This window comes from Triticum aestivum, chromosome 5B, assembly GCF_018294505.1.
Source record: "Triticum aestivum cultivar Chinese Spring chromosome 5B, IWGSC CS RefSeq v2.1, whole genome shotgun sequence".
Classification (NCBI taxonomy): domain Eukaryota; kingdom Viridiplantae; phylum Streptophyta; class Magnoliopsida; order Poales; family Poaceae; genus Triticum; species Triticum aestivum.
In genome coordinates this window covers 541,437,658-541,453,703 of record NC_057807.1, presented here as the reverse complement: position 1 = coordinate 541,453,703, position 16,046 = coordinate 541,437,658, and the positions used below count along the sequence as shown (strand labels likewise).

The following is a 16,046-nucleotide window of genomic DNA, read 5'->3' as shown; positions in this document are numbered from 1 at the left end:
TTATAGCTTGAGTCTATGTTTGTACGGAAACATGAAATGTGATGTTTGCTGAGAGGAAAAAATCGGTTAGATGTACAATTCACCTTTTTAGTGTTCATTTCCAATTAGAAGTTAAAACGGCAACTCAAGTATGTTGTTACTTGATTGGATGCAGCCTGAATCTTTTTTGGGGGAAAATATATATAGCTTGGAATAGGTTTGTGAGAACAATGGAGCAAGGAGCACATGCAGCAAAGTTGCCTCTAGAGCATCCACTTGCACAAGATTCTACCTGGGAGTGATAATTGACGATAACATGTAGAAATGAGATGCAACAATTTTGTAGAAATAGCAGAGAAAGACGGGACATGAACTTGACTCCTGGGCTGAAATAATATTAATAAATTCAAACAAATCTTAACATTTGGGCAACAAACATATTGGACTATTCTAGCTGTGTGCAGCATTTTGTGAAAAATAACATTCATGGTGGTCTAGAAAAATAAAACAAAATTGATACTCAAAAATAATTTTTAAAGATCATTTTTTGCAAAGCACCACAAGTGTTATTTATTCATTAAGTTTTGGATGCAGGTTAAACAGTCGAACGCTTTTGTTTGCAAAAGATATATGTTTTTTTATCTTTTTTGCCTACATTCTACATATACTAAACTTGGCTAGGTTTAGTTTTTCTGGTTTTTCCCACTTTTTCCTATCATAACAAATCATCCAATGAATGTGCAACACGTGTAATAGTGGGGGATGTGGGTGTGTGCACGCCTGGGTGAGCGGAGCGCATGTCGCTGGGAATCATTAAAAAAATAGGACCGCCTTTGACGATTGGGTGTCCATGTTCAGTTTCGTATTGGTTGCATGGGGGAGACCAATTTGTCTATCGCCTGGTTTGGATTCTTCTGCATGCGCCGCTGTCTACTTCCTTTTTTTATCTCTGCTTTTTGCCACGTATGCTTGGCTGGGTTGGCTGCCGTTTGCATCTTCTCCACTTTTCGCGCTGGCGGTTGCCGCTTCGATGGAAGTCTCTGCGTATTTCTGCGCTGGCGGTTGCCACTTTGCTGGAAGCCTCTGCGTGTTTCTCTGACGCCTTTGCTTCCCGTCTCCGATTTGAACTTTTCTGTGCTGTCATTCCCTATAAATACAGGTGCTCTTGTGCCTCCGCTGCTCATTGCGTTCGCTTCCGGTTTTCTTCTTCTTTCTTCAGCAGTAGTGCTGCTTCTTTGTTCGGCGATGGCTGGGCCTGCTACGGTTCGATCCGGCCGACGCCGTCGGGGCCGCCCTCCTGGGATTCGGGCGGCTGTCATTGCCCGCGTGCGCCGCGCTGCCGGCCGCATTTCTTCCGTGGATTCGTCGTCGACGATGGCATTCGCTGGTGGGCGTGGCCGGCCGGCTGATTCGGGATGCAGCCTCCGGTCCGGGTCTCGCCGGCCGTTTCGTTCTTCCCGGGCTGGTGAGCATTTTTTTTTTGCCTTTTTGTCGTTGCAGTTTCCTCTGTACAGATTTTGTGCTGCTTCGTCTAGGTTGCCATCTTATTGATTGGTTATTTCATGTTGTGGGTGTGCACCGATTAGATTCGTGGCGAGATGTTAATGTGGACGTTGATAGTCGTCGTCGGGAGATTTCATTAGGGAAGCGGCCTGTGGATTGTACCGTCGGTGAGTGCCCTCGATTCTTGCTGTATGCATGCGAGTGCCTGTGCGTGCCTGTGGCTGTTTTGCTGCGTTTTTTTTGTTGGTTTGATTGTTGTCTGTGCCGATTTATTGCTTCTTTTTCTTGCAGGTGCTGCCGTTGGTGCGTGCTCTTCTTCAGTGGCCGGTGGGTCTGTCCCGGCTGTTTGGCCTGCCAGCGTACGACCTGGTTGTTTTCTTTTTTCTTTGTTGCTTATTTCACTTATTTTATGCCTTTGGTGTTGTTCTATTTAGCCGTTTGGTGTTGTGCTTATTGGTAGGATTCTAATGTGGTCCATCTAATGGTTGCTTGCAGGTATTCTGCTTGTCGAAGTGGTTGACAGAACGAGTGCTTCTGTTTCTGATTTTCCTGCTGGTGTTCATCTTTATGGCTCTTTGGTTGGTGATACGACTTTTCATTGCCGTCCAAGAGTGGTGCCTTTATGTGCCGCTGGTATCTTTGGTCGGCCTACTCCTCTTGGTAAGTCCAGTTTCCTAAATATGTGTGTACTTCTTTTGGGTTTTGTGGTGTTTTTCTAGGATTGGTTCTAATTTGCGTACGTGTTTGCCATTTGAGTGATGCCTACTCCTCTTATGGAGCATTTTCGTGTTGTGTGTGCACGCCGTAAGCGGATTTTGGTGCGATCGTACTGGTCGGGCCGGAAAAGAGGTATTTTTTTGGTCGTTGTTCTTATTCTTCTCCGAACGCTGATGCATGTGGTCTTATGTTTTTCCCTTCTATTTCCAGTACGTGTGATGCAACCTCCCTTTTCTAAAGATAACATCCAATTGGTTAAGGGTGAGTATATATAATTTATGGTTTATGTGCCCGTGTTGCTTTCCATCTGTGTTGCCAACTCGGTGTTCTGTTTTGCAGCTACTTTTAGAGGTTGTTTGGATAGGTGGTTTGTAGAAAATCCGTTCTATATAAACTAAGAAAACGGCCTAACAACCTAAAACCACGTTTGGCTAGCCTAACTAATCTGTGGATTTGGAAAACCGAATTTTCTATAACCCAGAATTTCGCGTTTGTGGAGAAACGACTATTAGTCGTTTTTGTAAAAACTCGATTTGCGTATCCTCGTTCGTCTCTGTTGCCGATCCCAGCGGGCCCGTTCATGAGCGAAGAGAAGCTACCGAGGCTGGTGGTTGCCACGTCCTTGAATACATATCTCCGGCCTGCTCGAGGGTCAGTGAGACAACGGCGGCTGTGATCAGCTCACCGGTGAGTCGTACCACGTGGTTGTACGTCCTCGTCTGGCCGCCGCGCCACGGCTGACGCGTCCTCCGTGTCGTCCGTCCTGGTCGTCGTCACCGCCGCCGAGGTCAGCTCGTTGAGCGTTCGCGGCGAGCCGTCGGCACGTGACAACAAAGCAGGAGGAGCCATATATGCCTGCAGCTTGGCGTCGACCAAAGGGTTTGCACCCGTGGGCACAAAGGTTTTCTCGTCCTTAACCCCAACGGCGAGGGTACATAGCCACAGACAGGGGTGCCATGGCCATGAATGCCTACGTGCATGCAGCGTGAACGACCAAGAGGAAGGTGGATCCGAGGAGGCTTTTGCCATGAATCCTCTTGTGTCTCTCGCGTACGTGTACGTTTCGTACATTTCACAGCCGGCAGATGCTTGCCCATGGTAGCAACTTTCTACGTGTGCGTGTACGCGGCCGTCCGGTGAGATCAACTACCCAGTTCCATTACCTGCGTTTCATTGACGGAAAGTCGAGAACAAGAAAATCACCGGAGAATAGGGAACTGGACAAACCCACTTTTCAACCCAAACATGGTCTTCTGTAAACTGACTATTAACAAAGAAGTTAGTAAAAACTGGTTTTCCTAAAAATCAGGTAAAAACTCGTTTTATATAAACTCAATGCTAATATTTATTATCCAAACAACCACTTAGGGGGCGTTCGTATTATGGTGGACCGGATTTTTGCTGCCGGAAATGTGGGGCTTTTTTTTTGGTTCCGTGAAGGATCTGTTTACCATGCTGACGCTACTTCTAGCGAGATGCATGAGCCGCCTGCACGTGAGCTCCGGGCGCAGCAGGAGCAACGTCACATCCCCGCCACAGCCGCTTTCGTTGTAGCCCGGGGTGCCGAGGTCGTGGTCGTCTGAATATACAGACCATTGGCAGGAAGACGGATCATTATAAGATGTAGACCCATGCCCCTACAAAGATCAAGATGTAGACGGATCATTATAATCATGCAGGAAGAAAAAAAAATCAAGAGAGAAGCATGATCGCGGCCTCTCTGAATTCAGAATATACGAATAGACCATGCATGATCGGGTGTATACATCCGTTAGTTCAACTAGCTAGCTAGCTAGCAAGGAAAAAGGCAGAACCAAGAAAGAGATCGCATGCAAGCCTTTGTTCAGGTGTGTCTGTAGCTCGGTGCTTAGCACTTTTGGCTTTTCTATTTACGGTGCAGCCGGTTTCGACTTGCATGTGTATTCTGAATTTAGAATATATATGAATGTTTGTCTTCTTGGAAAGTGCCTGTAGAAATTTGGATCTGAAGATGCAACTCACGTACTGCAGAAAAAGTTTCTCAATAGTCAGACTTTGTCAAGCTAAAGAAGGACATAGACACTCACAATTTTGGAACTCCCTCATGGGATTTAAAGACCTGTTATTTTCTTTCTATACAAGGAAAATTGGCATCCGACCAGATTTTTGGAGGATTTGTCGGTGGGAGTGGTTTTTCAGCTCTGGGTGCCCCTACACCCCATATGAGGCTATGAACAGTAACAAATTAAAAAAAATCTGAAAGTTTCCAACGTCAAATAGATTCAGTGGAATGGCTCCGAAGCGTCTTGTACATATTAAATTAACTGTTCTTCTGTTACACTTACATGCTTCCACCCACTATTTTAAACAAAATGAGCACAATTACCCGAGACAGTCCAATATACAAAGAAGAATATGAAAAAAAAACATTAAAAAAACTCAACAACAAATGAGAAATATCTATACACAATATAATAACATTCTGAGTAAAAGTTTTAAAATTTTGACCAACTTTCTAGGAAAAAGTAGCATCATTTATGGCACCAAATTAGCATCCTTAGATTCATTTTGAAATGTACTTTCATAATATACCAATTTGATGTCATATATGCTACTATTCTTTTCTGTAAATTTGGTCAAACTTTTAAAACTTTGACCGAAGATAAAAATTAGATGTATACTTGTTCGCGGACGGAAGGAGTATGCAATATACCATAAACTATCATCTACAAGCAGACACTACTACTTTGTGATTCAGTGGATTGGCTCCGAACGTCTTGCACATATTAAATTAATTATTCTTCTATTACACTTACATGCTTCCAACCACTATTTTAAACAAAATAAGCACAATTACCTGAGACACTTCAATATACAAACAAGAATATGAAAAAAAAACATTAAAAGAACTCAACAACAACTGAGAAATATCTGTACACAATATAATAACATAAACTATATGCAATATAATAACATAAATTATCATCTACAAGCAAACACTACTACTATCACAACAAGCGCACTGCGGTGTGGCTTAGATCGGTTCCCTTTGAGATTGATTTGCTGTATTCAAACGATTGTAACCACACTGGTTAAGCAATGAAATCTCTTTTTTCTCGCAAAAAAAAGAAAAAGAAAATACACTACTACTTTGTGAAGAAGAAGAAAATCCTTGCCAACATAATAATGCTCAACAAGGTCTATTCACAAGGCAGACTAAAATGTTTGCAACGATATGTGGCAATGTTTCAAATATCATACCACTCCATATAATTACCACTTCACATGTATCCCCAGCTCCCAGATAGCGACGATCCCATTATCAAATACACGGGCGCGCACCCTCCCGTCGGACGTGTGCAGGAATTCGCAAAATCACTTTACCACTTTATCACAGGCACCAATCCTTCAGGAGGATATACTAGAATGATCTAATCCACTAGCAACTACTTCTAGCTTATTTATGTAGTGTGTTTGTGTTTTTATATACAGTTCTTGTTTGCAGTGAACTGTATGTAGTTTGAATAACTGGTTTACTTCTGAAGTGTGCTACTTTTAATTTGTACCTTTGTATCCCTTCGTTTGCAACATTTCAATAGCTTCGTATGTTCGATTTCTTTAATGTCTCTATATATTATTCTGAGATTAAGTCAGCATGCACTGATCCACTCTTGAATCAGTAGATTGCACATTTGCGAGTGATCATCGAGCGCGGCGTGCCGCCGCGCGGGTTAGGCTAGTTTACTATTCACGCTCAGATGCTTGTGAGCTCTAGATCAGAATGAATATACAAGGAAACCTATCGATATTTGTTACACATGAGATGACCACCACATACTTTGTCAAATAAACAACTTCCGAATCAATGCATTTTGGTGTTCCGTGCAGCGCACGGGCATCTTACTAGTACTTTAAGACTTCTGCCATAGCATCACGGTTTTTCATTTTTATAAGGTATTCTCATTTTGATGGAAAAAGGGTTCTTGCTACGTGGACATTTTAGATATTAGATCAATTTTTGTTTTGATACCCGCATTTTTTTTAACACCCATATGTAAAATTCTTCATCGCGAAAAAGAAATGTATAGAATTCTGGATCCGTCACTTCTAGCATTGCAACCGACGATGAGCGATCCGTGCTGCGACTAGCAGCAAGCAATGCTACTACGGAGGCTGTCACCGGCGGCAAATTTGACAATTTTGACCTCGGGACGAAATCAAATCACAGAATGAACTGCCCCTGAAACTAACTGCCCCTGAAACTATTTCACGCCGGTGACCTTCTTGTGTAGCGCGCGCCACGCAGGCGTCACACCCTACCGTGCAGCGCCTAACTTGGGGGGCGTTGCACATCTGTCCACCGTGGCAGGCCTGAGCCCCGCACCCAGCCGTGCAGCACCTGCGTGCTAGGCGCCACACATGTAAAGTCTAGCACCTAGCCCTCGGGCGCTGCACTATGACTTACATCCAGCCGCGGCGGCCCTCTCCTCCCCCGCCCACCCCTTTGCCACCAGTTACAGAACGAGAAGAAGCCGTGGCGGCGGTCCTCTCCTCTCCCCCTCTCAATCCCCTCTCCTAAATCCATCAGATCGGACGATTTGGTCCGTGGATTCCTTCACCAATCCATCCTAGAAGGTACCCTCATCCGATCCCCTTCTTTCCATCCATATAATGTATGCTATTTTGAAGATTTTGAGGAACCCTTGTTTGATTTGATTAGATTTGAATGTTGCATGTATTATAATCTTGCATGTACCTAATTTTGCGACCCTAGTTTATTTTATTTTATTAAAAAGATATGGTTTGGATACATAGGTTGACATGTTATTTTATATGGAAAAGAGATTTGTATTTAATCTTGCATGAAGTAGGCCTAGTTTAGTTTATTTGTGTTGAAATTATATTTGTATTGACAAGAATGCTTTAGATACATATGCTTTGAATTTTGCATCTAGTAGGTGTACTTTAGTTTATTTGTGTTCAAAAGATACGCACCAATGACAAGAAAGCTTTTTTTCAGATTGTTAGGGTGGTTTGGCTTCTCGATGATCACTGGGACAAACAACACTGGTCGTACGCTATGTCGGTGGAGCAGCGGGTAATAATGAAAGTGGTCAGTGTTATGAATTTCGTGTTTATTTCAAACACAAATGCCCCATATATGTAATTTTATGATTTGTTTGTTTGTAGGAGCTTGCACCTCTGAAGCTTCGGTCTCACGGGGTCACCCTTGGGTGGATGCTCTGTGATGAGTGGTACACACCATATGTAAGGGAGACGGGACTTCTCCCTTTCATTCAGTTGGTCAGCCGGTCGACGCCACCCAACAATGTTGTAGCACTCACCATGCTTATTGATCATTGGAGGCCAGAGACACACAGTTTCCATCTTCGGACCGGGGAGATGACCATGACGCTCCAGGATATAGCTATGATCACCGGTCTTCCTATCGATGGGAATCCTCTATGTATGAACACCAATTCTGATGGGTGGCGCGCGCAGATGCAAGCCCTTATCGTTATGGTTCCTCCAGAGCCTCGGGAACCAGAAGCAGAAGACAAGAAGAAGGAAAGAGTCGTAGCCGGCGCTCCTTTCACGTGGATTACAATGCACTTTGGTACTTGCCCTGAGGAATCTAATGAGGACACGGTCAAGACATATGCTCGTGTCTACATGTGGTACGTGATATCCAGGACTATATTTGCTGATGGCATAGGCAAGAATGCTCCATGGATGTGGCTGAAGGCATTGACCGTCTTCGATAGCAAATGGAGTTGGGGTTCGGCGACACTGGCTTACTTGTATAGACAGGTATGAAGTTGTTTCTTTTTCACTTCATTGCTACATTATCAATGCGATCTTGCTGTTAATTCAACCATGTTCTCTTTTATGTGCAGCTGGACGAAGCCTGTTGTAGGCCATCTGAAGGTATTGGTGGTTGTATGCTCGCACTTTCCATATGGAGCTAGGAGCGTTTGCCGGTTGGACGATCGAAGACCGTGAAGTACGAGGATTGGGACAACAAAAATGACCCACTACGGCTCCCCACTTGGGCTTACAAGTGGGATGTGTTAAATGAGACGACGGATGATCCGTCGGTCATGTACAAGTTGTACAAGAGCGAGCTGGACGCGATCACGCCTGAGCAGGTGAATCGTCATTGCATAAGTGATTATCATGCTTCTATCGTAACTTGATATAAATCTTGCATTCTATCCCATTTTGCAGGTGGAATGGGAGCCGTATGGAAAAGGAGAGAGTTTTGGTAACCCTGTAGAGTTCAGGTTGAATCCGATGTGCACTAGGGATAGGGATCTCTGGCATATGTGGTGCCCACTCATACGCAACTGGGCGGTTGAGCTTCACCTGCCACATCGGGTGTTCCGCCAGTTTGGTTTGTTCCAGCCACACCCGCCGGAGTGGGAGGACACCGACAAGTTGCTACACGCGTAAGATATAATTAACCTTGAGCACTTAGCGGCTTCTCGGCCGTTTCGATGGTGGTAATATTCTGTTTATAACTTGCAGGTTGGATAGGAAAAAGCAGCGGAAGATCAAGGATTGGGCCAAGCATCACAGGAAGTATGTCGTACAGTTCGCGCTTAGTGTGGAGCAAGCTAGGGATGGAAAACGAGCCCAACTTCGTGAGCACTGCCCGATCGCGTTCAACAACTATCTCATATGGTTTCTTGCAAGTACCCGTGTGGAGGTATGCAAGCCGGCGTATGCTGAGGAGATTTTGGAAGATCCCACCGTTTTTGATGAGCTAGCCCAGCACCAATAGTCAGGAAAGGCAACTCAGTGATTCCTTCAGCTCCAATGATGAACTTTGTGGTATTTGCCCTTTTTGCTTTTCCATTCGCACTATTCTCATCTTCGCTTGCCTAACACATTAATACCGTTTCTGTTCATAGCGTGCCCAGATCAAGAAAGCAACTGATGAGACCGAGACTATTCTGGAAACAACCCGGCTGGCAAAAGCGACGGGGAAGGTGCACTTAGAGCATTCATTAAGGTTCACATCTCCTTCAAACTAGCACTTAACATGTTTTGCTACGTTGGATGTCTCATTCACTTGTACATGTTGCAGCGCCAGGGCCAAAAGTTAAGGCGGCTATCAAACCTTTTAGGTTGTTGTGACCCCGAATATGTATCACCAGAATGGTCTAGGTCAGCGACACCATCAGGTCCCACTTCGGGCCAGGGCCATGGTGATCCTTTGGAGGATGAGGATGTGGGTGTGATCACCCAAGAGGTATGGCATGAGCATATATCCAATTGTTGATGCATTGCTAACTATATCCTCACACACGGTCTTTCCATATCTTTTGTTGATGCATAGGTTATTGATGATATGACCTTGGGGACATACCAGGTTCGGTCTGCATACCAGTTAAAGCCTAGGAAGGAATCAACAAATACACACCTGAAGACTTCACCCAAAGAGGCAAAAGGATGGTCGGCACCTCGCGGATGGCGGCTTTGGATGACTATTTGGATGACAATGTGGATGACATGGAGGAACCGGAGCCGGAGCCGGAGCGGGTTCCTCTTCCTAGGAAGGTGAAGAAGATCTCCGTCAAGAGGGGGGAGGAGCCAAAAAGTGCTCAAGGAACTAGTCATCGTCCTCTATTTGTAATGTTGAACTTGGAGTGGTGGTAGCTCTTAGTAATGTGAAACTTATTATGTCGTTGAACTTGGAGTGGTGGTAGCTCTATGTTAAATTTGAAGTTGTGGCATCTCTTAGTAATGTGGAACTTGTTATGTCGTTGAACTTGGAGTGGTGTTAGTAATATTAAACTTGTTGTGATGGTCACTATAGGAGTCACAGTCTTTGTTGAACTTAAAGATCCTTACTGTTTATTGTACGAAATGTTGAACTGTGCCTGAAAATGACCTAGTCTAAATGACAAAAAACACTAAGTATTTGTCCAGCGCCTAGCTGGGAGGCGCCACACTCTACAGTGTAGCGCCTAGCAAGCGGCCGTTGCACTGTACAGTGTGGCACCTCCTAGCTAGGCGCCACACAAACACTTAGCGAATTTGTGGCTTGGGAAGAGCTATCCAGAGAGCAACAAAATGTTTTGGTAGTTATAGACCTGTGCAACGCCCAGTCTGGAGGTGCCACACTGAGCAGTGTAACGCCCAGGAGCTATGCGTTGCACTGCTCAGTGTGGCGCCGCCAAGCTAGGCGTTGCACAGGTCTGTAACTAGCAAAACATTCCGTTTCTCTCTGGACAGCTCTTCCCAGGCGTGCAACGCCCAAGAGCTAGGCGCTGGACTGGTGCGTGTGACGCCTAGCTATTAGGCGTTGCACCCCTGGGAAGAGCTGTCTAGAGAGAAACATAATGTTTTGCTAGTTATAGACCTGTGCAACGCCCAGCTTGGTGGCGCCACACTGAGCAGTGCAACGCCTAGCTCCTGGGCGTTGCACTGCACCCCTTGGCATCACACGCACCAGTGCAGCACCTAGCTCTTGGGCGTTGCATGCCTGGGAAGAGTTGTACAGAGAGCAACAGAAGGTTTGCTAGTTACATACCTGTGCAACGCCCAGCCTGGAGGCGCCACACTGAGCAGTGCAACACCCAGGAGCTAGGCGTTGCACTAGGACTTAGAGAATTTTTTGGCATATGCACACATAGTACGATGATGTGAAGTAGGACTGGTACCTAGCAAGCAAACAACTGTGAAGACAACATATGCACAAAGTACTTCACGACACATACTAGTTCATAACACATATTACTTCAACTTGAGGAGTAGTTCATACAACCAAATTTAGGAGGAAATACATAGTACTTCACGACACATAGTAGTTCACAACCAAATCGAGGAGGAGGCATAGTAGTTCATGACACATAGTAGTTCACAACCAAATCGAAGAGCATACTTTAGAGGATAACACGATCATCGTCCACAAGCAAGTTGAAGATGACATAGCTCTATTGCATAGAGCAAGGCCCCTTTCCCTTCTTCTTCTTCCTCTCTTCTTCCTCTTCCTCCTCCCTTTTCCTTATGAGGTGAGCCTCCTTAACAACCCTCTCCATGAATATCTGATTGTCCCTCTTTTTTTAGTTGCAATTGCCGAAAGCTTCATGATTCTTTCTTCAAAATCCTTTTGACGCTTCTTCTGTGCCTCCTCACATTTCCTCACCAACGCTTGCTCCCTAGCGTACATCACATTTGTCGCTCTCTCTCTTTCCTTCCTCTTCTTCTCAAGTTCCTCTTCCTTCTTCTTCTTTAGTGCGGCTGCATCCTCATCTCTAAGCTTCTTCGCAGCCTTCTCCCACCATCCCGCCATCTCATCTTCGCCATCCTCCTTCATTGTCGGTTTGTTGGGTTGGGAAGCCGCCATACCTACAATGAGTGAAACATAATGGTCAGTAAAGACAATAAAAACAAATGGAAGAACATGTACAACAAGAATATATGAAAAAAAAGAACATATGAAAAACAAGAACATATGAAACATTATAGTTAGTGAGCAACATACGAAAATGGTCCATCGAGGTATCCAAACATTTCTCTATAACAACCTTGTCCCTGTCCATCACCACGACCAAGTCCACCACCAAGGCCAAGACCACCACCAAGGCCAAGTCCACCACCACGGCCAAGACCATCACCACGGCCAACACCACCACCACAAGCTCTACCACCACCACGGCCTACACCACCACCACAAGCTCTATCACCACCATGGCCTCTTGTAAGTCCTAGTTGCCGACCTCTTTGTTGCCTAGATCCTCTTTGGCTAACACTTGGTTGCCTTGGCACTTGTTGGCTACCACTTGGTTGGCTTGGCACTTGTTGGCTACCACTTGGTTGGCTTCCTTGTGTAGCTCCTCGTTGGCTTGTGCTTGCATCATTTTTCTTGGACCTTTTCCTTGGTTTCGTACATTTTCTTTTGTTGTGGCCATGACCTTTGCACTCCCCACAACGGGAGCTCTCACGAGGCTCTTGGAATTGGTCGTTGCCTGTTTCGCAGCGGCCACCATGGCCCCATCCGTCCATGTCACCTCTAAGATGCTTTGTCTTACGTCTACCCCGTTTAACAATCTTCAACTCCGGATCCAGCCATAGTTGAACACCATGGTACTCCGGCCATTGTGATTGGTCAAAATATGGGTGAAAGCGGGGAGCCCATGTTTTCTTGACCGTCATGATTGAGAACTCCGACTCCCTCACAGTGCGTGGGTGATTGATGTCCACATTCCTAACGCGACCAACGGTATACAAGTGTGAGCATGGGAGATGAAGCAACAATGGCCTCCCGCAAGAGCAATCACATTGTGTTAATGACACCTTGAAAGCCCGACCTCCATGTTGGCGGCCATCGTTTGTGGTTCCTCCTGGCTCTTTCACTTTGTACTTCCACTCTTCGTTGTCATATAATATAGCTTCTTCTGAGTCCGCCTTCCGTGATTGAAATTCTAACCATTCATCAACCTTGGGTGGGAACTTGTACTTGTACTTGCGCGGGTTCTCACCCGCTATCTATGCATCCATTTCCATCGAGTACTTTAGAAAGTACACATTCATCTTGTCAAATGTGTATTGAACTATTGCCGTCACGGGTAATCCACGTGCACCTTTGAGCACCCTATTGAAGCATTCGGCCATATTGCTTGTCATTTGACCGTATCTCCGGCCATCTTCATCAAAAGCACGTGCCCACTTGTTCCGGTATTGAATGTGCCTATTGAGAAAGTCTTGACCCCCGGGATGTAGTTTTTTGTGTGCGAGCAATTTGTGATACAAAGTGGCAAACCGTTTGTCGGAGAAAGCGAGACAACAATCTTGAAGATCATCGGCCAACTCCTTAAGGCCACACGCCCTATAAAAGTTCAAACAAAAGTGCCTCATGCACAATTGATGGTGCAACGGAGCATGCCCGGGAATGTCAATCTCCACCGCGTTAAGAATTCCTAGATGCTGATCCGATATGACACAAATTTCCCTTTGAGCGAGTAACACCTTCGTCCTCAAAAGACGCAAAAACCACCCCCAGTTGTCATTGTTCTCCACCTCAACCAAAGAAAATGCCAATGGCAACACCCGGTTATTGGCATCACTTGCTATTGCAACCAACAAGGTGCCATTGTATTGTCCGGTCAAGAACGTGCCATCAATGGCGATGACCGGCCTACAGTGTTCGAAAGCCCTCACGCATTGCTCGAATACCCAAAATGCACGACCAAATACTCAGACTTTCCTTCCTTCATGAACTATTGTTTGGTGCCCATGAGGCTCGACCACATGAACCATGCCCGGGTTTGTCGCGGCCATGGCTAACAACAACCTAGGGATTCAGTTGTATGCTTCCTGCCAAGTACCATACAACATCTTAAATGCGGCTTGCTTCGTCTTCCATGCCTTGTCGTACTTCACCTTGTAATGAAAGATGGCTTTCACAAGGTCAATGACATGTTGGACGCTCATTGTTGGAAGTGTGGATATTGAGTTGGAGAGCCTGTAAGCGGTGAACTCGGACGTGAGTTGTCTGTGGTCTTGGGACACAATCTTGCCATCCACCCTTTTGCCTCGGCACATGTGAGTTGGCATACAACTCACTATGTGCCAAGTGGGACCTCCTTTCCATGCTCTTGCATGCACAATCCACGGACATATTTCATCTTCACATGCACATGCAACCGTGTAGCGCACATTGACGTCCGAGTTCACCACCTTGTGTGGACGATAATGCATAACCGAGTAGTTGTCGAGCCACATCTTCAATTCCAAGAAGGTTTCGAACTTAGACCCTTTTGCAATCTGGTTCTTGTCGTCTCCCAAATCACAGTGACATCTTGGCCTAACCCCAAGAGATATACATTGGACACTATCTACCATGGCTTCATCCGCGAGACTAACATCCTTGAACAATGTAGTTCGATGATCCCAACCGAATACCTTCTCGAAAGCTTCGACCTCCTTCACCGTGAACCCCTCTGCATCAACTTGTTCGTCGGGACCATCATCATTCGAGTCCGATGCATATGCACGGGAAAAAGGGATGGAATGGTCCATTGTCTCTTGCAAATGATATTTGTCGAGATCACCCACATTGTTGTCATGGAGATCAACTTCATTGTCATCGTCCGCATACTCATCATTCTCCTCTTGCAAAGCTTCATCTTGGTTGTTTGTAAATAGGCTTAATGTTGGCCTCACTTCATGGGTCAAAAAGAGGTTCAACAATTTCATCTCACTTCAAGGGTGGGGGGATACTAGCAACCAAAGGGGAGGGGTTCCGGTTCAAGTCCAAATGCAAACTTGAATCAACCTTCTTTGTTGCAAATAACTCAAGAGCCTTGTCTAGTGATTCGGCCACCGTTTCCTTGTATGCAACCCAACGTTGCTCCGAGTTGACACACATTGTCTTTCAACGGATGTGCATTCCAAAACCTACATTATGCCTTCCCTCCAACTCAACGATATCACTAGGGTCCATCCAATTCAAATCTTTTCTCACTTGTAGCAACAGCTCCGCATAGCTAGGACTACTATCAAACACCATGTCAAGCTCATCCGGCTCCGGTTCAATATTGCCTTTCAAGAAGGCATCTTTGTCCCCATGATGAACAAACACACATGTTCTACCCATCCCTATAAGAATTCAAATAACACAACGTAACATTGCTTCCATGAGTACTAATCCAAGGATTAACAAGGAATACAAACCCTAAAATATATATCAAACAACAACCCTAACCCTAACCCTAACTATAACCCTATCCCTAAACCTAACCCTAGCATCAACATAAGAACACCCATAAGAATAACCCTAACATACTAACAAAGCCTAATCATAGGAAATTTGCAAACAAACATCTCACATCTCCATGCAGGGCCGACCCTGAGGGGGTGGCAGGGGGGCGGCCGCCCAGGGCCCCCGAAATCTAGGGGCCTCCTCCAGGGTTTGCAAGGAGCCCATGGCCCAGACCATAAGGAGGCAGCGATCTAGATGCACGTAGTCCACGAGTAGCCATGTTTTCTTTCTTTCCATCGCGAGTTCGCCGCTTCGCGACGATACTATTCCCCCAAGGGCCCCGATCCCGATCGTGAGACGCGCCACCGATGTATCGCTCTCCGCCATGCGGCCGGCTGGTCTTCCTCCAGGTCCCCGGGCCCGTTGTGTTATCCCACGTTCGTGAGATGTCTCTCATGTGCAAGACGAAGCCACCCCACTTATAAGGTCATCCCTAACCTCCTCTTTCTAATTGGTCACGTTCATATGGTGCAGCAGCAGTCAGATCTTAGAAGGTCTCGCATATGATGTAGTACACAATTTTGATTTCGTGTGCCCGTTGCTCTATTTCTTATTTCAATCTGTACTTTGTCAACACAACACCAATCGCCTTATCTATTGAAAAAATTGCCTGCTATGTGTTCGATTGTCGGTCTTTGCATTCTCTCTCCAAATCATCATGACTGCAAATTTAACTTAAAAATTGGAAGAACGTCTCAGCTATTCTTACACGCATAACTTCAATCCAAACATGGTTATATAATAAAGCCACTCAGACTCCCATAGCCCTCCGGTAGGTAAATGATCTTTTATTGTTGCAAATGAAGCTTTTAAACTTTATAAACCTTTCATCTTGATGTTTGCCCTCTATCAGGTATTCGATTTGTCTAATTAAGTAAATGAATACACCATTTGCAATTTTTGTTTTATTTTGGAACAATAGACAATAATAAGTTAAGTAAAGGAATGAACTAAAAAAATGAGATTATTATTTTGATCTTTATAGTAGGGGCCCCTGGTTGTAATTTCGCCCTGGGCCCCCAAAATATCAGGACCGGCCCTGTCTCCATGCAAATCTCTAGATCCAAACAAAACTAGGGTTTCCCCAAACTAGCAA

At 45.3% G+C, this 16,046-nt stretch overlaps 2 protein-coding genes and 1 long non-coding RNA gene across 3 annotated transcripts; all 3 read left to right on the top strand.

Moving 5' to 3' along the window:
- The first annotated feature begins 1,149 nt into the window (after window positions 1-1,149).
- Window positions 1,150-4,907, top strand: LOC123116843 (uncharacterized). The gene is made up of 6 exons (XM_044537734.1): window positions 1,150-1,444; window positions 1,566-1,649; window positions 1,774-1,851; window positions 1,978-2,142; window positions 2,239-2,331; window positions 2,410-4,907. Exons 1-6 carry the CDS (start codon window positions 1,225-1,227, stop codon window positions 2,472-2,474), a joined length of 705 nt encoding a protein of 234 aa, XP_044393669.1. The 5' UTR covers window positions 1,150-1,224; the 3' UTR covers window positions 2,475-4,907.
- A 1,962-nt stretch (window positions 4,908-6,869) lies between these two features.
- LOC123116842 (protein MAIN-LIKE 1) lies at window positions 6,870-8,219 on the top strand. The gene is made up of 3 exons (XM_044537733.1): window positions 6,870-7,291; window positions 7,369-7,989; window positions 8,076-8,219. Exons 1-3 carry the CDS (start codon window positions 7,259-7,261, stop codon window positions 8,145-8,147), a joined length of 726 nt encoding a protein of 241 aa, XP_044393668.1. The 5' UTR covers window positions 6,870-7,258; the 3' UTR covers window positions 8,148-8,219.
- Window positions 8,220-8,720: 501 nt separating this feature from the next.
- Window positions 8,721-9,952, top strand: LOC123116841 (uncharacterized). The gene is made up of 4 exons (XR_006457216.1): window positions 8,721-9,012; window positions 9,093-9,193; window positions 9,269-9,433; window positions 9,521-9,952. It is a non-coding gene; the product is annotated as an uncharacterized lncRNA (long non-coding RNA).
- Window positions 9,953-16,046: the final 6,094 nt, after the last annotated feature.

Coding starts and splice junctions, on each gene's coding strand:
- LOC123116842 (XM_044537733.1), top strand. CDS start 7,259: ATGTCGGTGGAGCAGCGGGTAATAATGAAAGTG. Junction 7,292..7,368: donor AGCGGGTAATAATGAAAGTG/GTCAGTGTTATG, acceptor GTTTGTTTGTAG/GAGCTTGCACCTCTGAAGCT. Junction 7,990..8,075: donor TGGCTTACTTGTATAGACAG/GTATGAAGTTGT, acceptor TTTTATGTGCAG/CTGGACGAAGCCTGTTGTAG.
- LOC123116843 (XM_044537734.1), top strand. CDS start 1,225: ATGGCTGGGCCTGCTACGGTTCGATCCGGCCGACGCCGTCGGGGCCGC. Junction 1,852..1,977: donor GCCTGCCAGCGTACGACCTG/GTTGTTTTCTTT, acceptor GGTTGCTTGCAG/GTATTCTGCTTGTCGAAGTG. Junction 2,332..2,409: donor CTGGTCGGGCCGGAAAAGAG/GTATTTTTTTGG, acceptor TTCTATTTCCAG/TACGTGTGATGCAACCTCCC.